The 22392-nt window shown below is 42.9% G+C and overlaps 1 protein-coding gene across 3 annotated transcripts in view; it reads right to left on the reverse strand.

The window, feature by feature from the left end:
- Positions 1-22392, reverse strand: part of srcap (Snf2-related CREBBP activator protein) — a 38039-nt gene extending 15647 nt beyond the window's left edge. For 2 of the 3 annotated variants that reach the window (XM_028567709.1, XM_028567707.1), the window contains exons 1-19: positions 22138-22392; positions 20568-20644; positions 17183-20286; positions 16232-16273; positions 15618-15878; positions 14054-14239; positions 13785-13925; positions 13285-13489; positions 12268-12440; positions 9828-9915; positions 9592-9681; positions 8332-8505; positions 7938-8158; positions 7559-7736; positions 7278-7414; positions 6266-6435; positions 1937-2266; positions 1095-1281; positions 827-996 (exon numbers count right to left, since the gene is read on the reverse strand). In XM_028567709.1, the coding sequence (XP_028423510.1) occupies positions 827-996; positions 1095-1281; positions 1937-2266; positions 6266-6435; positions 7278-7414; positions 7559-7736; positions 7938-8158; positions 8332-8505; positions 9592-9681; positions 9828-9915; positions 12268-12440; positions 13285-13489; positions 13785-13925; positions 14054-14239; positions 15618-15878; positions 16232-16273; positions 17183-20047 (5618 nt within the window). In that variant the 5' untranslated portion in view covers positions 20048-20286; positions 20568-20644; positions 22138-22392. The remainder of the gene's footprint in view (positions 1-826; positions 997-1094; positions 1282-1936; positions 2267-6265; positions 6436-7277; positions 7415-7558; positions 7737-7937; positions 8159-8331; positions 8506-9591; positions 9682-9827; positions 9916-12267; positions 12441-13284; positions 13490-13784; positions 13926-14053; positions 14240-15617; positions 15879-16231; positions 16274-17182; positions 20287-20567; positions 20645-22137) is intronic. The other variant, XM_028567708.1, reaches the window with a different exon arrangement.

Here is a 22392-nt window from a genome sequence, read left to right on the forward strand (position 1 = left end):
AAGCATCTCGCCATCACTAACCATATCCACATTCAAGATTTTGACGCAACAAATTATAGATCCAGCTATAAAATAGCCCGAAAGTCAGAAGTCTCAAAGAGTCGTTGCTATGGAGAGGATACACCTAGAGATGTTCCGATACCAGTATCGGTATCGGCTCCGATACTGCCTAAAACGCTGGTATCGGTATCGGGAAGTACTGGAGTTTATGCACCGATCCGATACCACGTAATAAAGCCCTGAAGAAAATCTACATTAAAGTAGTTTATTTATGTTCTTTTTCCGTTATAACTGACTGTCAAACTGGAGAATAAAAGAAAGTTCTGGGGCATTCATTGTTTGTGTTTGTTTATGTTTCACAAAGAGTTTAACCTGAACCAGACAGCAAAGATAGAAATCATATCACATCCATACAGGGATAGTAGTATACAGCTGTTAAAACATAATGAAATATATGACACTCTGGTATCGGATCGGTACTCTGTATTGGCCGATACGCAATTTCAGGTATCGGAATCGGTATCGGGAAGCAAAAAAGTGGTATCGGGCCATCTCTAGATACACCGTCTCGTCGGGTTGGTGGGAAATGGCAGGTTTCACAACGCTGCAGACCGGCCCGTTGCAAGTAGCTGCAAGTTTCAACTCGTCGCGAAGCTTTGGTCTGAAGTGACCTTCAGCAGAGCACTCAACCCGAGCCACTCCCACATACAGAGACAGAGGAGAGTCTGTGAGACCTGCAGACTTGTGTAGGCTCAGCTGTAACTTCCTGCACAACTTGTGTGTGTGTGTATATAGTCTTTGAAGTATCAGTAGCTGCACGGCGTACCTGTTGACCTTCATGCGGACTGGTCTGGGTCTCGGAAGGGGTTCGGGGGAGTCCATGATCTCCTGGATTAGTTGGCGGCTGACTTTGTGTCGCGGCAGGAAGACGTCTGCCTGGTACCGGGACACGCGGCTCTCCAAACCCACAAGGTCAAACATAGAAAGATCGCAGCGCTGAGGACGCAAAAACATACAGGATTTTATTTTCCCTTATCAAGTCTGCTTGATTTTCTGACCAAATTAATTTTTTTAAGTTTTCCTTTCATTCTTACCTTTAAAGGGGAGACCTCCAGGGCGTCCTGCACCAGGGAGGCTGTATGGAAAACAATGGGCTTCGTGATGAAGGGAGACTGGATGGGTCGAGGGTCGAACAGGTTGGGGTGGTTGCACACTTTGCGGAGCTGCATTAGGATGTTTATCACAGACATGAAGTGGCCGCTGGCCAGCGTCTCCCGGGTCCTGTGAATCAGAAACAAAAGGGCGATGAACGGAAAAGGGAACGAGAGCAATATGAACACCACAAGAAATAATAGTTATCATAGGGAACTATTAAGAGAAGGGTAAAAAAGGTATGTTTAATCTACTTTTTGTGTAAAATTAAATATAATTCCAAGCCCCAATTTCAGGCACATAAATCCAAAAGAATACTCCATAATGCGGTCACAGATTTAGTACTTGCCTTCATTTAATAAATACACTCAGTTGCCAGTTTATTATTAGGTACGCCAAGGTAAAGTTAACGCAGTCTTATATATAAAAAAAAAAATCCTGCAATAAATCCTCCCTGTTAGAAAAGGTGTTGATTCCACTGAATGATCATTTTGGGGATGTAGATTGTGGTGCAGTTGGATTGCATAACGTTAAATTGAGGTTTCAATTTGTTTTGTCCACCCCATTACAGAAACCCTTCTCTGGTAACTAAGTGTATATTTCAAAGACCAGAAAAGCTGGAGAACCTGAGAATGAAAAACAAATATAGAAAAATATCCATTTTACAAAAACGGCTTCATAATTCATTTTTGATTAAAAAAAAAAAAACAAAAAAAAAGGAACCAAACATTATTTCAGTGTGCTGCATCTCCTCTAAAGTCAACACAACTGTGTCGTAACTCACGAGGCCTGTGCCATGAAGTCATCGTAGAGAAAGCGTTGTCTCTTGGAGAGGCGACAGCGCACCACGTGTTCGTATTTCTTGGGCATCTGCTTCTCCACGTCAATCTTGATCCTCCTGAGCAGGAACGGCCTCAGCACCTTGTGGAGCCTCTTGACCAGGCCCTCGTTGTACTCCTGACTGCCCTCGATCATTCCCGTCAGCGGGTTGGAGAACCACTCTTTGAACTCGCGGTGGGACTGGAAGACGTGGGGCATCAGGAAGTGCATCAGGGACCACAGCTCCATCAGGCTGTTCTGGAGAGGGGTTCCCGTCAGCAGCAGTCGCCGGTGGCTGTAATAGGAAGAGATCAACGTAGACGTTTAAATACATGGGGCAACGTTTAAAGAATTAGGATTACAGATGACAAGGGAGAAGAAATGGATGGAGATGAAAACCTGATGCTTAAGACTCATTAAACCTGCATTGATTGATTTTTTTTTGGCCACTTGGGTGCCACAAGCTGTTAACACAACATTGACATTATTGCCTTATAAAAGTTTATATGGCAAAGAGCTGATTATCTTTACATCCAACAGAACAGGAGAACCGTAAACATTAGGGGTGCACGATTCAGAAAATGTCACGATTCGATATATTGATTTTTAGGCTCGAGATTAGATTCAAAAACGATTCTCGATAAAAAAAAAAAAAAAAAAAAAAACGAGTCACAGTATGTAAATGTAGTTACTTTTCCCATGTGATTGCAGTAGACATACAATAAAATAAATAAATATAAATCGATTTTTGGAATTCTATGAATCGGTAGAGCCTGAATCGATTTTTTTTTGCACACCCCTATTAAACATACATTTAGAGTTGCGTTTGTGTCCTTGTATTCCCTCTCCTACTTTTGGTCTCGACCAACTCTTGAGGGAAATATCTGTCTTTTTAGCTGCTAAGTGCTCCACTATGTCCACCAGCTAGTCTCCAACTGGGTCTGTGCGGTTAGCAGGTAGTGAACAGCGCTAATGCAAGCTGTAGGATCCCATCCAAACAGGTCAGTTACAGGCCTTAAAACCAAAACGATGAGCTGAAAGACGCTTCAAAGCTCCATAGAGTTACTGGTGGCAATTCCCTGTGGGTTCAAATCACTGCAATCAATCACAATATTGATTATAGAATATTTGATGTCAAAATATAACTTTACAAATGAATCTAATATGGTGTATATTCATAGAAATGTAAAACTTTCCACAGCACTGTCTGTGTATTTAAACCGTTTGTAAATTACAAATGTGCTTCCTGGATCTTATCGCTCAGCCTCCAAGCTCGTAGTCCATACATCTCATGGGACTACAACACCCTTGAGTTCAAGGTTTTTGCATTTGAGATAAACCGATCGGTCCATGAAAGAGGCAACTGTCTGTGGTTAGTTCATTTCTGTTAACAGCAGGACAGTGAAGGGGGTTATCTAAACAGCTAAATCCGTTGAAACGTTGTCGGTAGCCTAGCGGTTACAGGCTCGGTAGAGAACAACACGCTAACTTGGTGACGGATTCGGTGTTGGGTCATTGTCTAGCTTTTTATATTTTTATATAGGTAGATATATATATATATATATATATATATATATATATATATATATATATATATATATATATATATATATATATATATATATATATATATATATATATATATATATATATATATCTATATCTATATATCTATATCTATCTAATGCACCTTCAGTTGTGGCACTTACAATTTCATTGTTTGGGTCTCTGTGCGAAGACAATAAAAGGTTTATCAGTATCAGTTTTAAGCGGAGCTGGACCAGAGAATATTCGGTTTAAAAACATATCGGTGATGCCGTTTTGCCTTCATTGTTCTCCGTGAAGTTTACTGAAAGGGATGTTTTGTAGCGTTTATGTGGAGTAAGCACTGCGTCGGACTCAAAAAATAGTCTTTTAAATGCTACATTGCTTGTAAAGAAATAACGGGTGTAACAGGCCAACTAGATTTAAAAGAGACGTATTTTCTTTTAAGTGTTGTGGGGTGGATCCAATTCATAAAGCAGTCAACCTAGGGGGAGACACTGCAAATATGTTGTTTTGGGGCTCATCATCATCCTAAAGAAAACTTATGAGTAAATGCTTGTGTGTGCCTCCTTGTGTGCTGAAGCTTCTCTTTGAAGCTCTGTAACCGTGAGAAATTACCACCAGCTGGAACAGGCCACCAGCCAAATAATGGCATGTTAGTCTAATTACAGCCACTTTGATGAGAAAAAGCATTTCTATTTGTAAGATTAGCTAGTTAACATTCACATCCACACACACCACTGAGGCCTGTGGATAAACAGTTTAATGCTTGGGGATGCACTGAAAGTCAAACATGTTTAAAACTGAATGATGGCGTGTCCTCTACAGCTGAATGCACATTGACTTTTTGTGACAAGCAGCAGCTTACAGAGGAGATAGAGAAGCATCTTTGAATGTGCACGGAAGCCCTACAGAAACCAGAGGGATTGTATTTCATTGAGCGTTACTAGTTTGTCCAAAGCTACTTGGTACATAATACTTGAATATGACACCAAAAATGGACACATCATGTTTGCCAGACTAAACAGGAGATTGTGTTCAAAACAGTTCCCTATCCCGGGAATAGTGCACTACATAGTGTGTTCGCCATTTTGTAGTGGTGTTCTAAATTTCATTCACTATATAGTTCTCTATAAACATCGGTCACGCAACGATGTGCTTTCAGTGTAGCGTCTGAAATCTCGTTTGGTCGTTCCCTATATAGTTCACTATTTAATAAAACACTATATAGGGAATAGTGAGCGAGTGAATGAGATATGAACATTTGCGTCAAAGCTGTTTTTTTGTTTAAAATGTGCTTCCTTTCTTCTTGCTTCAAACGCAGCAAACCCGGTTTATAAACGAGTGAAAACTCGTCCTGCTTCTACACTGCATGCGTTACTGACATCTGTACATCTCTGTGTGCGCGATACAATGTGATCTCTTTCAGAGCTACAGGTTATGTTTTGAACAGCACCAGAGAGAAGTCGGACGTTTATTATGTACTGAAAAAGGTTTCTGATGTCCATGAAACTGACCTTTGGACTTTACATTAGAGATGTTCCGATACCGATACCAGTATCTGTATCGGCTCCGATACCGCCTAAAACGCTGGTATTGGTATCGGGAAGTACTGGAGTTTATGCACCGATCCGATACCTCGTAATAAAGCCCTAAAGAAAATCTACGTTAAAGTAGTTTATTTATGTTCTTTTTCCGTTATAACTGACTGTCAAACTGGAGAATAAAAGAAAGTTCTGGGGCATTCATTGTTTGTGTTTGTTCATGTTTCACAAAGAGTTTAACCTGAGCAAAACCAACAACAAAGATAGAAATCATATCACATCCATACAGAGATAGTAGTATAAAGCTGTTAAAACATAATAAAATATATGACACTCTGGTATCGGATCGGTACTCGGTATCGGCCGATACGCAAGTTCAGGTATCGGAATCGGGAAGCAAAAAAGTGGTATCGGGCCATCTCTACTTTACATTGTATTCATCTGGCAGACACTTTTGTTCCGAAGCAACTTACAATCTTTCTACACCCACCTCAGGAGCTATTAGGGGTTCAGTGTGTTGCTCAAGGACACTTTTGACATACAGACAGGAGTTGGCGGGGATTAAACCACCAATCATACGATTATTGACCATCTCGCACTACCAACTGACAAATTATCATTTGAAGAACTGATTTCTTTCAACCTTATTACAAAGTCACACTGTGCCTGTGCATTAAAAGTGACTAGACATCTTTTACAACTACATTTATTAAAACCTGCTATCACTTACAGATTAAAATATTAGGAGACGGTTTGGATTGTAAGGACATTATGTTTTCCTGTCGCCAGTGTATAACAAAAAGTAGGATCTTTATACCGGCATGTCAGCATTACTCTCCTGTTTAAAATGTAAGGGACAAAGCACACAGTAAGTAAGTAAGATTTTGGAAAGCTCATGTATGTCTGCAGATACAAGGGAGCGTGTCCTGAGACATGCGCGAGTCCTAAGCAACAATCCTTGGACACGAGACAAGGACTAATCATTCCTGGCTGGTCCAACTGGGTGTGAATGTATAATGTTCACAGAGCTGATGAAACAACATTACATCATTGATGACGTGACCAAGTTTGTAGATCCACGGATGGGTCTTTTAATTTTGGAGGTTTAAAGCAGAGATACCACATTAATTATTTAATAAATCACAGAGCCCTTAAGTTTGTACATTTCTTCTTCTGAGAATACAAAAACACCCAGCTCTACTGACCTGTTGAAGTTCAGCAAGCTCTGCCAGCGTTGGGACTTGAAGTTCTTGATATTTTGTGCCTCGTCTAGAATCAGGTAGCGCCAAGACTTGCGCCGGAACGCTTGGTGATCCTGCAGCACCAGCTTGTACGAAGTGATGCACACGTGGAAAGCATTCGGCTTCGTCCAGCCCTAAGAATGAAACAAAACAATGGACGATTAATACAGTTCAGTAGAAATAATAAAAAAATTTAGAAAAACCACTATTACCACATCCATCACAAGTACCTATAGTGGAAAGGAAAGGTTGCATCTGGGTTTTATTAGGTACTTAAGCCCTATTCGCACTGGACTAGTATTACATGGGGCACTCTAGTAATTTATAACAAATGCGGAGGTCGTTTGTGATCTTAATCCCGTGCGGATCTGCCATGGCTATCATTTGTCATGTAAAAATTCCACCGCAAATTATCTACCATAATTCACAAGGCAGGGAGGTTGTGTGATAATATTGGTCCTGTGCGAATCCCGTCCCGTGCGAGGCATCTCTGCGATTCTGGGTTTTATTGGCTCTGTTGGCAATTATAAATGAAAGTTTTGACAGCTGTGCTGTCATATGTGGGGATTAATATCAGTAAACTCAAGTAAAATAGACTTTGCTTATCCCGTACAAATGCACCGCACGAAACAGATAGGGCTTTAGGAACATAAAGCAGAAAAAACCCAATTGTTCCCCAGAAATACAGCACAATGTACAAATAATTAAATCACACCTGTGCTAAATATAATTACCGTAAAACCATCATCTTCACCCATTAAAAAAAAACAAATAACTGTGGCCGGGTTAGGTCAGTTGGTAGAGCAGGCGCACACATATAGAAGGTTTACTCCTCGACGCAGTGGCCGCGGGTTCGACTCCGACCTGCGGCCCTTTGCTGAATGTCATCCCCTCTCTCTCTCTCTCTCTCTCTACCCTTTCACATCTTCATCTGTCCTGTGGAATTAAAAGGCCTAAAATGTTAAAAATCCCATACCTGTCTCTTTAGCTTTCTCTCCTTTTGGCTGCCAAAGTAAGTGAGGATTTTAAACCCAGGACACCAGCGTTTCAGCTCCATCTCCCAGTTCAACATCACACTGGTGGGAACGATGATGAGGTGAGGGCCCCAGTTACCTAAACACAAGTTAAATGACAAAGGGAGGAGCATCCAAGTTCAATTACGGCATAAAAATATGAGTAGCACTTCAAAAAGACAATCCCAAGCCCAACAGCTGTATGTACTAAATGTATTAAAAGCATCAATACCAGGTTTGTTACCTTTTTCACAGGCGAGGTGAGCCAGCAGAGCGATGGTCTGGATGGTCTTGCCCAGGCCCATCTCATCAGCCAGAATGCCATTAAGCTTTTTCTCGAACATGGTGACCAGCCAGTCGAGTCCAATGTGCTGGTATTCTCGTAACGTGCCATCAAGCAGGAATGGAATAGGAGTCTTCACCTTTATATTGGGAAAAAAAGATGAGAAAATGATGGTTCAGAACTGCAAAAGGACTAGAATCCTGCTCTTTAACATACAAAAAGTAACCAAAGTCCTACTTCTTAGACTATTTTGGATGAACTCGTTATAAAAGATGAGCTATTTAATTGTCTTTCATCACTAAAAAGAACAAAATATTCTTCTAAAATGTTCAAGACTGACCTTTGTAGTAGCCAAAGTGTAGCCTTTAGGCTGCAGGCTCTCTGCAGTAGCAGCAATGTGGCTGATCTCTTTCTTTGGCCGTGAGCTAGAGGCAGGTGGGCTGTTGTCCCCCTCCTTTAGCAAGACCTCCATCCCTTCATCTCCACAGTCATCGTCTTCTTCCTCGCTCTCCTCTTCATCCTTCTCGCTGTCATCGTCTTCTCCGCTGTCTCCTGGGGATTCTGAGAAAAGCACATTTCAAAGAGTTCAATAATAAAGTGTTAAAAGCAGCAAACAATCTGGGAAAAGGCCGGCAGAAGGAAATATTTATATTCTGAAATGTTGTCTTGTCAGAGTGGGAGCAGACAAACTATTTATATGAGATTATTTTGATTCCCTGTGCGCTGGTTAGTACCTGAGGAGGAAGTGTTGCTTTCCACATCACTCTCATCTTCTTCAGTCTCCTCCTCCTCATCCCCAGACAGCTCCGAATCAGAGCTTTCTTTAGAGCCAGATGCAGACGGTGCCTCAAAGTCTGAGGCGTATGCTCCTTTGTACTTCTCGAGAAGCTCCTCTACACTCATATCGCCTACAAGGGGAGCAGAGATGTCAGATGCTAGATGTTTACTGCTCCCATTTTTTTTATTAATGAAATGGTTATTCACATGCAGCTAACTGGCACACAGACAATACATGTCTACAATAAAACAGAAAAGCACAAAAAGAGCAGCTATGCTGGGAGAGATTTAAATAAACTGAAATGTTCTTGTACATATAGCAGCCTCTAAAATGCATGTGTTTCTGCTATATTGAGGCTTTACTCTATACAGTAAAGCAAAAATGTGAAAAGATCTGACTGGAATGGTCTAACCAAAATCGCAGAGGATAGAATAATTAAGGTTTTTATGTGGAGTAAATCACACAGTTCTCCATGGGCAAAGGAGCTTTACTGATTTTTTTTGAGGCAGTGGATATGTTGTATATCTACAGGAATAATCTGTGTTGTAATCTTAACTTTGTTAGAGTAAAGTTTTATTGGAATTTGAAGAAAAATGGTATGAAAATATTAGTCAAAGACAAAATTAAGGACATGAATGCACATCGTTTGGCCCTGAATCATTTGTTGGATCTCGTTTATTTAGAAGCCAAAATATCTTTAGTTGCACAAATGAGAACTGGTATTCGTCCTCTGGGCATTAAGGTTAGTAGATTGAAAAATATTGAGGAGAAAACAAGCTTAAACCCTGAAATATTTCAGTTCAGATCAGGACTGAAATAGGCAAGACTCCGAGGTCTATTATGCACGGTGACCCCCCGCACCCTCTCCCCGACCCTGACGGTGGTAGCAGTTGAAACGTCCAGTATAAAAAGCTGAACACTGGCTGACTGGAGCCCCAGTTTGTGCCTCTCAAACATAATTTTGATGTGTTTAAGTTTGCCAACTTTGTCTCAAAAGCCTAGAAAAGAAAGCAAAATGGACTATTTAAACAGTATTTACTTTGATTTGTCTATAGTAAAATGTTTTTGGAAGTGATTTGAAGTTGACAAAAAGGTTATCCCTCTTCACCAGTAATAAAAGAAGCTCTTGAACCAGGGGAAAAGCACTTTAAACACCTTCAGAGCGAGAGGCTACTCAACAGGAGCGATTTCACTTTCCATTTTACGCATTAAATACCTTCTTTGGCCAAGTCATCCAGTTCCTCTGCGTGATCCACATTTCCCTCAACCTTCTCCTGGGCATCTATGGTGTCCTCCTCATCCTCAGCTGAAAAGACAAAAAATATTTCATCACTAACAGACTTATTTAAGATCATTCAACAAAATACATCTGTGCAATGTTTTCACCCCTTTTCCAAGATATAAGTATTTAAAAGTAGGTTTATAAGTATCTTATACTGAGAGCGATCTTACCATCCTCTTCATTGGCAGTAAATTCACCATCTTCCTCTTCCACTGATGAAGAGGATTCATCGGAGCATTCTTCATCTGAGCCCGACTCCTATGTAATCCAATGATTCAGTGATTATTAATATTAACAATAAGAAATGCAAACACCTGTGGCCCGGATCAGGAGAAGTCAGTAGTTATTTGTATGCAACAGTATTTAGACTTGAATTAACATTATAGAGGACAAATTTCAAAAAGCAGTAACAGTTCTTTTGGCATTATATTAATATTGACACCGTCAAGTGTTATTCTGTCTTTGTATTGAAGCAACAGCTAACTTTTTTTGAGTTGTGATCAGTCATGAAAGTAAAAGATCAGTCCCGTTGTATGCATTATCTCCAGTTCATTTGATGGCTATACATCCCTAACCAACATTTACAACGGACAGTTTTCACAAGCAAATGTGTGGCTTAAAAAAAGACTGGTGAAGAGGGCTAGCTCTGTTCTGGTCTGCCCTCTGGACACCATAGAGGAAGTGGGGGAGAGGAGGATGTAAGCCAGGCTGGCATCAATCATGGGCAACACCTCTCAGCCCCTACATGAGACTGAGCTCCCTGAGCAGCTCCTTCAGCAGCAGACTGCTGCACCCTCAGTGCGCTGCCGCAGGACTCTTTAATGCAACATCATAATGTACAGGGTTCATACGCATTTTAACCAATACTTTTCGGCAAATTTCCATGACTATGTATTCCTGAAAATGTCAGTCGACATTATACAATAAGAATAAAAATCTGTGTTAAGTTGACCCTCAGAGGTTTAACAATAAAACGAATGACAATTTATGTGGTTCATAGTGGGATTTGTAATATCGTGCCCTAAATAGAAAGTTGAGGTTAAGATGACGTGAAATACATTTATTAATCACATATTATTATGCTGTGTTGAAAAAAAAAAAACTTTCTGGGTCTTTTTAGGTTTCCAAAACCTTTCCAGGCCTGGAATTTGCATTTTTTTTATTTATTTTTTTTAACTTTTCCAGGTTTTTTCAAAACATATGAACCCTGAATGTAGCACTACTCGCTGTTTCTGCAATATGAGCCATCACTGGACAATATTCTGCACTATGCATATTTATTTATCAGTCTTTGTTACCTCCAACTGTGCAATATGTCATATCTATTCACCAGCACCTTACTCATCTGTGTGTGTATATGTGTACACACACACACACACACACACACACACACACACACACACACACACACACACACACACACACACACACACACACACACACACACACACACACACACACACACACACACACACACACACACACACACACACACACACACACACACACACACACACACACACACACCTCCTGTCTCGATTTAATGTGTATTTGTGTTATTCTGATGTGTGTACATTGTTTTTCTTTGAGCTCCTGTAACACTGGAATTTCCCCAGTGTGGGTAAAAGGCTATCTTAAAAATAGGGCTGGATACCGAGACCCGGTGCTAATACGGCACCGGTGCCTTAGCGATCGAATAGCAGCGCAAATTCCGGTGCCAATTAAATGCCTGTGCCTCTTTCTGATGCTGCGAAACAGATGTTACAGGCAACCGAAACATCATCGCGTATCACGCTAGTTAACAATAACGTTATACTCGACAGCAGGCAACGTTAGCCTACCGTTAGCTAGAAGCTGGAGTAAACACGGTTAAATGCGGACAGCTAAACGGTGTAAAGTGTGACTGTATTTCACTGGAGAGGATTCTAACACCAACACGTTGTCGGAAATACAACACAGACGGTGCGTTCACTCGAAACTCGCCTCGCCATCCTCGTGGTGCATTCAAAGTTATGTAAAATACCCTTTTCCAATCTAGTGGCTGTTTTGACGTTTACCAGCAATTTACTGGTGAAGTAAGTTAGTAATAAGTTATGGTTATTACATTTTTAATAAATCATTTAATTTTGACCATATGGCCTTGACAATAAATAAGCTGTTCTGAAATGTTGCTGACTGTCGTTCCGTGCTCTTTTTTTTCATTATTATTATTTTAATCTTTTTTAAAGAATCGGTTCAGGCACATTTTAGGCACTGTCGCCGTTTTAAAATTATCATTTTAGCACCGGTGTAGGAAAAAAATCCAAACAACAAACAAAATCCAACCATTGGTTTAAAGTGGAGAGTTTTAACACCCATCTGATTTATCATGTCAAAATTATGACCCAGGTTGGTTAAAAAAAAACCCGCAGAATGTTCCTTTATGATCTTGCCAAGTTTCATTCAGATTATTAGTATTTGTTAGTGTTTCAATGTGCTAACCAGTACATAATGGACAGGAAAATGAACCCTGTTTGTAAGAGCTTGTGACAACAACAGAACTTTAAACAAAGTTCAGTGGTCTGCTACTTTTAAACAACAATCCCAGTCCCATCAGGTTTGTTGAGGTACCTGTGGAGGCCGTTTGAGGGTGCTGAGTAATTGGTCAAGGGGCAGCATGCCTTCCTCCTTCAGCAGTTCAATCTCCCTCTGATGGCTCTCAGCATCATTGCCCTCCTGCTGCTCCTCCACCTCTATGGTCTCCTCATCATCCTCCTCCTCATAGGGAGGTTCAAAGTCTCTGTCTGCACAAAGAAACAAGAATTGTTTTATACTGAAAAATTGGTATTGTACATAACTGTTAAAAAACAGAAAGATCTATAATGTGTCTAAATAAATTGGGTTCATAAGGCACCACACAGAGGCTCAGCTGCATTTCTCAAAGCCAAGAAATACATTCAATAAGTAATTTGGTTCAAAAACAGCCCATTTTAGTGAAAATTTCAGTTTGGGTTGCAATGACAGATTCTTGATGGCTAAGCACATCATTCATTGACAGCCATTGCACTTCATCACCACACAAAACTTTGCCAGATAATGAAATTAAAGTGGGACTGGACTACTGACGCACAGAAATAAACCACTGCCAAGTCGGTCCTTCCTCTGACTGAGCAAACCCTTATACTAAAGTCACCTCCGAGCTCTAGAAAATCAACTGCCATTGATAACACGGGCAGCTGACTAGTCTGACAGGTTTGACGAGTCTCATGCCTGACGGTTGCCAAGAAGTGCTCAGTACAGTACGGTTGTGCCAAGAAACGTTTTACTGCACTGACAAATATTAGACTTCCTCTTAGTCATGATGCGTTTGAGCTCAGGTAATCAGGTGGGATTTGCACAGACATGCAAGAACATGGCCGATTCCCTCAAAGATGCAATGACCTTGACAGTGAAGAACGTCTTTTTGTCTCCATGAAACAGTTCGCCTCTGTGGACGCTTAAGAAGATTCAATCACTGGTGTGTAGCTATGACAACGTCCCTGTCTGACCCAATGATTCAGCTCTGAACGCAGTCTCAGTGCTAGAACATGGAGACAGTAAGCTCTATTTACGAGGTTTAAAAAAACAAAACAAAAAACAGCTTTTTACCATCCTCATCAACGGCAGGTGGCACAGATATTTTGGGAGTCTGGGGGACAGTTTGAGGCTCAGGTTCAGCAAGTCTGGTGTGTGCAAGTGACTTGCTGAGGAGGTCCGAGTATTTCTCAGTCTGGCCGACAATGAAGTCCAGCTGAAGGTCCAAAGCCTTCTTCCTCTTTTCCTCCAGTCTGGACTGCTGCTTGTACTGCACCACCTTTGTTATGGACAAAAGATAAGACACCAGCACTCTTAGTTTTACTTTGCGATTTCAATAGAAGCTAGAAATAACGCCTGAATGACAAATATTAGACGAAAGTAGGAAAAAACATTTGATTATTTCCCTCACTGAGTCAGTATGTATGCATGTATGTATGTATGAATTATATTGTCTGAAAAGTAAAGGGCATTTCATTTCTGTGACAAAAACAATCAAACACAGGCCGTGATCCTTTGAGCTGAGCATCGAGCCAGAAGGTTTTGTTTGCTTGGTTTTTGTGAATCATCTGTACCTTCTCCACACTGCTCCAGAAAGCCCGGACCTCCTTTGCGATAGAAGATGCAACTCTTCTGATTTTAGCGTGCTCATCTCTCTTGGCCTTTTCTTCTTTTTGCCTCAGGTCCTCGTGGTGTCGCATCACCATTCGCACCACCTGACAACATATCAACAGAACACATTTGTAACATATACACATAAATCAGAAATATAGAATACCTAATCTTTCAAGCAGGCTGGTAAAACACATTTCCAAGTGCAAAACCACGCTGATAATGAACCTACCTTTCTAGCCACCCCTCTCTTCCAGCGCCGCTCTTGAGCAAAGTCAGCAGAGAGCCACTGCATCTCCTCACACAGGTAGTCCCAGTGAACTTTCGGTCTCGGCGGCTCCGTCAGGCGGGTGAGACGCTTCAATGACCAGAAGCCCTCTCGCTTCAGTGACTGGGTCCGATGCTCGATGTCTGCTTCCTGCAGGACACACAATGGCCACACCACTCAGTGCATCCTGCCAACACAGTAGTGTGCTACAACAATGTTTCGGAAACTGTGAGTAAGGAGGGGTGGGTTAAAAAACCAGATGGTGTACAGCACGTGCACACTCGACTTATCTCATAGATAATCTTGAAAAAATAAATTAAAAAAAAGGCATGTTTGGGCACATCTGGGATTTGATAAGTTAATAATTTACTTTGAAAGGAGAAGTATTTTGTGAATACTTCACACTCGGTCACCCAGAGTATAGGTTCTTTAGCGGTGAGGAGCACCAAACTCCACTAACAAGCCAGCAGACAAACTCACATTGCAACACTTTCCAGAACTTGAACAGTCAATAGTCTGTTTCATTTCAAAAAAGGGCCTGTACAGCGTTTTAGATACCAATGGCTTTCCCTGGTAGTAACGGTGCAGCAGAGAGGCTCTTCTCCATTACTGGAGATACATGGCAGTAATAACAACGCAGCAGAGCGCTCCACACACACAAACACTCCAAATGCTGTTTTTACAACAAAACACTTCACCGGTGAAGTCAGGTCAGTAAATTACACTTTCATTTCATTGTTCTCATGCAGGCAGAAGACTAACATGCTTCCAAATTGGTGCGGTTAACTATAAAATACAAATCTGCGTACTCAGACGCTTCTCTGCTTTTTTCTGTTAAATCAGATTCTGACCTCCATCAAGACCAGTTATCTTAACTTGCCAATTATGTTTCATATTGCATTTGAGTGAACTAAAGTGTATCGTTTGGCACACAGTGAAAGAGAGTAAGATCCTAAGAATACTGCCCCCCCTTTCTATTTATTGAACAGAGAATCATTTTTGAATAGGAAATTAACTCTGAATCAACTCGTGAGAACACCAGGTATCCCCCACGCTCCAGGACAGCAGCTCTACAGTTGGTATGCAAGTAAATAGTGAAGCGTGCAGTGTCTTCAACACTTGATCTACACAGCTCTGAATTATAATCCAGCGGTTTGTCTTTCGGCAGAGTCAATATTTTATGACTGTTTAATTGCCTAATCTGACACAGTGACCATCGTAATATACTGTGTAGTCTGAACCCACCACAACTAAGGCCCTGAACTCACAATTATTCTCGGTAGGTTTAGGATGTAGGCTGGTGAAAGGAGGTAGCGTGACATGCGTCAAATCCAAACACATACACACAGCTTTTAACACTGGCAGCATTTTGTGGCACCTCAAACCACCTGTAGAATAATAAAAATGTCTTATTTAGATTTTTGGGTTCACTTAACATTGTTAGTTATTTTAAGCTAGGTTTTTTTTAATAGATTTTTTTTTTTTTTTTTTTTTTTTTTTTACAAACTGTATCTTTAGGCTCACTCACATGTTTAGCCAGCTCTGCCATGTCTGCTTGACCACGGGGACGCTGAGGGGGGGCATGATCTGGTGGGGAGGTGGAGAGACTGTAGCCACAGCCGGAGGAAGGAGAAACAAACTTCCCATGGGGACCCCGGAGAAGTGAGGACTTCTCCCGTCGTGGGGTAGACCAATCGTTGGCGGGTGAGGGTCCAGGGTAAGAAGATGAGGTGGAGGGCGAGACAGGAGATGAATTCCCGGTGACCCTGTCGGCTATCCACTGGCGTACCTGAAGGCAAAAGAACAGAAAGATGAAGAGGAAATTATTAAACATTAGCGAGGTGAAAGCAGCAACATTCACTAAGATAAAAGCCACATGCACGCATAAAAAACAACATGAACAAGGTTAGAGCCAGCGTTTACAAAAAGCAAATCCGGCCATGCTGCAGAACTAAATTATAAACTAGCCATCAGTGACTTTCTGTGAGCTTTTGTCTCATGCAGAATTACAATCACCAAATAGCAGAATGCCTTTTTTCAAAATGCACCCCCCTCCCATTAGCAGTGACAGTGGCTAGGACGTGCTCGTGAATATCCTGTTAAAAGTGAACCTGTCGGGGGTGTCCGACAGCCACCACTTACCTTAAGGAACAGTGTCTTTCTGTCTGTCCTGCTCTGTCCATGCTGGAAAACACATATGGCTTAGCATGCGGCCAACTTAAAAAGAAATATCTCACTAAATAATACAAACACTGTTCACACGACTATCAACGTACATGCAGAAGGATGTAGAGAATACTGCCATATTTGGAGGATGAAAACATGCCAGCATACCTGAAAGGAATTACAGAACCATAATGACATGATGGTGTAATTCGCTTTGGTTTGCAGTCAAGATAAATCTTGACAATTTCTCAGTTTGAGTGCTGATATACAGCTTACAACATGATTTCATAAAACGGTCATACACTACATTTAAGTCAATGTATGGTTTATAATTAACCTTTTTTCTGCAAGTACATTTGTGTGTATCTGTATACGTGTGTATACATTTTTCCTTTTCCCTCTCATTTAAAAACACAAAATGGAAATGTTCATGTATCTTACATATCGCACTTCCACTGTAAACTCCCTGTAAAGTCATACACTAAAATACAAGTATAACTTCAGAGCCTTAACTTTAGTGTGGCATTCAATAGATCGTTCAGATTAGAAAGTAAAATCACCTTTGTCTGAAAAAACTACGATAGACCAGGCAACATCTAGTAAACACATTTTAGCTTCATCACAATGTAACCGGTGACAAAATGTCCAGATACAGATTTTACATTTATCAACATTGTTTTCACTCTTAGCTCTGTCCTCGTTTTGTGGAGTCTGATACAACTGTCTTACTTTGGCATTCGAGGCCAAACCATTTAGTATTATCCACTCCCAGGGCTAAAATGTGTCATGTTGTTTAACTTTTCAAATCTGTAGCAACTGTCTTCCTGCCTCTGGACTCCATGACCCAGCCAAAAGTCCTCGGTCTACGCTACTATGAAACTTCAAAACGGATTTAATAAACAAATGTCCCATTCTTCATGAATATACCTTGTCTGGAGAGCTGAGGGTGGTCATCTCGCTTTCTTTGTCTGCGTCTGGTTCTTCATCGCTGTCTTCCTCTGGACTGCTGACCTGGCCTGAAGTGGCCTCCAGAGCCTCAGTTTCTCCCGTTGGTTCGTCCTGCTCCATGTCCTCGCTCTCTTCTTCCACATAGAGGGCGTCCGGTTGGCTGACGGGGTCACTAAGACCGGTAGACGCCGTGACTGCACCTTCCCTTTCCTCTGATGCTGAGAGCACGTAAAGGGCGTAAGGCGCAGTAGGATCTGTAAGGGTGACAACATCTTGGGACGCAGGACCTGCTTTGCGAACAGTTTCAGTAACATTTAAGGCCTCTTTGTCAAATGAACTTGTTGTTGGGGTGACAAACGCATTCTGGCCAAGTTGCAGTGAGTTGCTGCTCATAGTGGACTGCCGTACCTTGACAGGAGCGGCCGCTGACACAGACGTTTTGAGGGCCACAGGAGCACATAAAGACTCCGGGACGGTTTGGGCAAGGCACTCCTCAGACACCGTGCCAGACCACGAGCTGTGGGCATTGGCCAGCTTGCCGGTTGCATTCTGTTGCTTGGACACCTTTGCCAAAAGGGAGGGTGGGGATTTCAGGAAAGGAGTTTCTCCCGGTTTAAGAAGGAGCAGCTTTGGATTTATAATACCAGAGTGAGTGGCGCAGAGAGCCTCGGGATTGGTTTCTGCGGGCATAGCAACAGTCTGGGTTCTCTGTGAAGGAGTCTCTGCCAGAGCGGGGGCGTCTTTGGTCCCTTCGTGTGAAGAAACGTTGGCCTCTGGCTTTGTGGCACTTACAACAGTCTGATTTATTGTGGGCTGAACGTGTCCTGAAACAGCAACAGACGATTCCATCTCTGTGTCCTCACCAGTCACCACCGGGGAGATGAAAGATGGAGCACCAGCTGTGGCTTCTGCTTCCTGTTTTTGGGGAGTCGTTTGGTCCGAGACGGCTGCGCTGACCTGCGAGCAAGGTGTCCCAATTTGTGGACTGGCGTCCATCTGTTCAACAGCGAATGAGTCCGATGTAACAGCAGCTACTTCGACCAAACAAACCTCACTTGAGTTAGCCACTTCAACAGCTTGGTTAGCGTCGAATACCAAATGTTGCCCGACAGCAGCTACCCTGGTGTTCAGTATGGACAAATTATGGGAATTACTGTTGGAGCGAGCCTGTATTTGAATCGCATCATTCAATGAAGGCAAGGGCTGCTGGGAGATGATGACAGTGCCACTTTCATTAATGGTGTGAATAGATGGTTCAATGTCCTCTTTGACAGTGTACTCCTCAGAGTGTTCTAGCAACGCGTTGAATAAGTTCACCTCATATCCTGGAGAGTGAGGAATCTGTGCACTGCTGGTGGCACAGACCGTTTCCTCAGCAACCTCCTCAACCAGGGTGCAAAACTCGTACACTTCCACGGATTGGGAATCTAACTCAATACCTGCCTCGGCACTTCCTTCGTACAGCTTTGGCTCCCCAGTAGAGAGTTCAGAACTCAGCTCGTTAACGACGGCAGCTTCACAGACGCTGCCGTCTTCTCGTTGTAGGAGGTAACTCTGATTCAGGCGCATGTTCGACCAGTCCCCGCTGATGTGAGCCTCCTCTCGGACAACCACAACTTCTTGAGCTTCGGCGGAGCGCGCGAGATCGGCAGCTGGCGGCGTCTCCGTCGCGGGGACTCGTTCGGGGGGACGAGACGTTTCGGCTTCTGCAACCTGCCCCGCCGGCAGCGAGACAACTAAGCCCGTGTCAAACAGAGGGGGTGCAGCAGAGGGTTTTGAGTGACTCTCCTGTGCGGAAGAGCACTCTGGCAGCAATGTGAAGTCAGAGGAGGAGGCGGTCGCGTCAGTTTGTTCTCCCCTCACGCTACTCTCGACCTGCTCTCCTTCGGGTGGATCGCAGCTCCTCTGGACATCGCGGTCTTCTCTGGCAGCTGTGCTGCTGCACGCCGCTCCAGGAGAAGGGGATAGTCCGGGATGCGATTCCGTAGCTTTTGGGATCTCAAGTATTTCAGCTGAGGGAGGTCGTCTTTCTGTGCGAGAGGTGTCAACGAGCTCTTTAACGTGCTCGGACATCTCAACTGATTCCAAAGAATTCGCTTTCTGTATTTCTCTGGCATCCGTTGAGCTCTCTTTGATGATTTTAGGTTGTGTTTTTGACAGGTCAGTTTGTTTAATCTCACTGTTGCCAGATGAGGGTAAAGGGAGCTCAGACGATTTTGAGTCCTGGTGACCACCGGTCTGCTCCGCAGCACCTGGCGGAGGTATATGGCTGCTTTGATTTGCGTGGACGAGTGGGTCCCTGTCAGACGGCTTCGTAGCCCCGTGTTGTGTGATGTCTTGGACTTTAAAACCAACACTTGATTGTGGGACAGATGGAGATGAGGCTGTGAAACAGATTTGAGATTTGGGTTGAAGGAGAATATTTCCGCCCGTGTGCTCTTTTCCACCAAGTTCCACGTTTGTTCCAGTCTCTGGTTTATATTCCAATAAGACGGACTGTTTCTCCTTTGTCCCCGTAATATCCACAGGTCCAGCACCTTCTCTACGTGGCTGAATCTGGTTTGTCTGACATATTGAGTGGCTTTTCTCTTTATCAGTTTGTGACCCGTATTGCAACTCTTGCACTGTGCCGTCAAGCTGTGTATCTGGGGCGAGAGGGGGACAAAGGGGAGTTGGAAGCCTTTGCATCTCAGCGGAGGAACTACATTTCTCATTGAGGGATGTTGGCAAGGATCTCGAAACTCCGACAACTTCGGCAGCGCTCTCCTCAGCGTGGACCTCTTCTGCGAAGCGGTCCTTAAAGTCGCTGCTGATTGGCCGATTGGCCTGAGGGACGTTCTCCATGCCGAGGAATGCCGAATCGTTGCTCTCCGGCAATGGCACAATGGACAGATTGGTGAACGGAGGGACTGGGCGGGGGGCAGCTGCGACCGGCTGCTGGGCATGCCGAGGTGACTCCCCAGCCACATTCTGTGCAGCCTGGGGGTTGCCACCCAGCACATCCACAGCCGGAGTGGCTCGCTGCCGCGCCGCCTCCTCCCCAGAGCTTCCTTCCTCTGTGCTGCCCTGGCTACACACGGCACCTGTGGGTGGGTGTGGGTGATACAGGTTGTTAACAAAGTGTCTGGACCAAGTAAAATAAGTAAAAATAACTCCAGAGAAAAAAAAAAAAAGCCTCAATATCTGTGTTGCAGTGTGAGTTTGTCTATCAAAAGGCAAATAAGCACATCATCTATGATCAACATCTACAATCAATCGATCAACAAATTGCATTAGGTTGACTATTTTCTACAAAACAAAAAACGGAAGACTAAAGAAAGTCTAGAAGCAATCATTTTGTGTGCACAAAGCAACAACTTCTCACCTGTCTGTGGTGTGAGACACAGATCTTCTGTGCTTTCTACTTCCAGGATGCTGAAATTAGGGTCCCCTCCACATATTCTGAGGAAGCAAAAAATAAGAGACGAAAGGTAACTTTATTATTTCAATAAAACGAGCAACTGCATTTCTTACCACTTCACAATTAAAAACTCTCACTACACAGCTATGTGAGGATAACAGGAAGTTCTGCAACAGTATTACATTTCATTAGATGTGCATTTAGTTAACACATATCAGTGTGTGTGTGTGTGTGGGACGATTACATGTCAGGAGAGCAGCAGCAACAACACTCAGGATAGCTTAGGCTAGCCAACTGCTAGGACTGTAGTTGGTATATTTGGATGTGTTTTAGTGGACATCTTGCAGCAGTAATAAAAACACTCCGTGAAGCAGCACTAAATGAGCAGCTCCAAGTTGCATTTGCTGCAGTCGCCCACAGGAAGATCTTAGGAATTCTGCAGCACGCGCTCTCAAGCCGGTGGCCAAGCGCGCGGGCCTCCAGTCATTCATTTGTATGCTCTCATAAATGTATTTTATTGTGGCTAGTTGAAGCTGTGTGGACTTGTAGGGGATCATCTACGTTGTGAAATTACATCTTTATTCAGTAGTTGTATGTGCATTGACCGCGTAACGTTACGTGAAATAAAATGACTAAATCGACATTTCTTCCCATCAGAGGGGTAACGTTAACGTTAATAATACCAAAAGCTCGGAATCGGGATCTTCATAGAAGCCACACATTTAGGTAAACGTTAACGTTTGCCGGTTCAGCTAGTGTGCTTAGCTTGCTAACGTTAGCTTCCCACAATAACACTGCTTGGGTGGCACTAAAAAGGAAAGCCTGCTAACTAGCAGTAGCAGGGTAGAAGAGTTAGTAAGGGTGCGTTCATTTGATGCGCAGGCGCCCCATCTCCACCCGCAGTTATGTAACGCTCCAGCCCTCAAAGAAGCCAGTTTATGCCGACACATTTGATTAAGTTACTTCGCTATGAGACAAAAAAAAACCATCTGAAAAGTCGCATTAAAACCCGCTTCTGCATGCACTATACAGAAGGGGGGGGGGACAATCACTCGTGACGTCATTGCGTGGGGTCAAATCTTGTTTCCTCGAAAATAAAACGTAACATTATTTAATTCAAAGCACTCATACATATTACTTTCTGACTAAAACAAAAAAGCGACTACAAAAAACATAGTTATAAAGTTACATATACATTTTGCAATGATTATACGGGGGATTTAGGGGGATCCACACGGTCCAACGGCTGGATCTTTAGAAGCGACATTAGGGAAATGATTGTTCAATGAGAATATGTTTCGTTAAGCATGGTTTAAATTAGAATTTGTTCGGTGGTGTGGTTTTTTATTTCGCTGTCCGGTCTTGAACTAAATGTAGTGTCAACATATTTCAACGCAGTATGTTGAAAAACACTACAAAGTGAAATGCAGCCTGATTGTGTCCTTTCGTTTGTCTGAGACCCCCTTTAAGCCCCCCATTACTTCCTCCTTGCCCCCCTCCCTCTTCAAGGCCGCCATCTTAAGTTCCCACCTACCTGAAATTTCCGACCAATTTTCTTTTACTAAATTCTCGTTGAAGAAGTCGTCATCCGCGTAAAATCGCACTCAATCCGTAATGCCAGTAATCCAAACTGTCTCCCGGTACCCAACGAGGTACCACTAGGTCCGTGTGAAGAAGTTAAAATACGGACCGGGAGAGACTGGGTTTCGGCGCAGAATGTAGCGGTCGCGGGGAGGAGACTTTACGCAGCGAAATGGTGGAGGACCGCTGCTGCTGACAAAGTACAGAA

Source organism: Perca flavescens, chromosome 21, assembly GCF_004354835.1.
Source record: "Perca flavescens isolate YP-PL-M2 chromosome 21, PFLA_1.0, whole genome shotgun sequence".
Classification (NCBI taxonomy): Eukaryota; Metazoa; Chordata; class Actinopteri; order Perciformes; family Percidae; genus Perca; species Perca flavescens.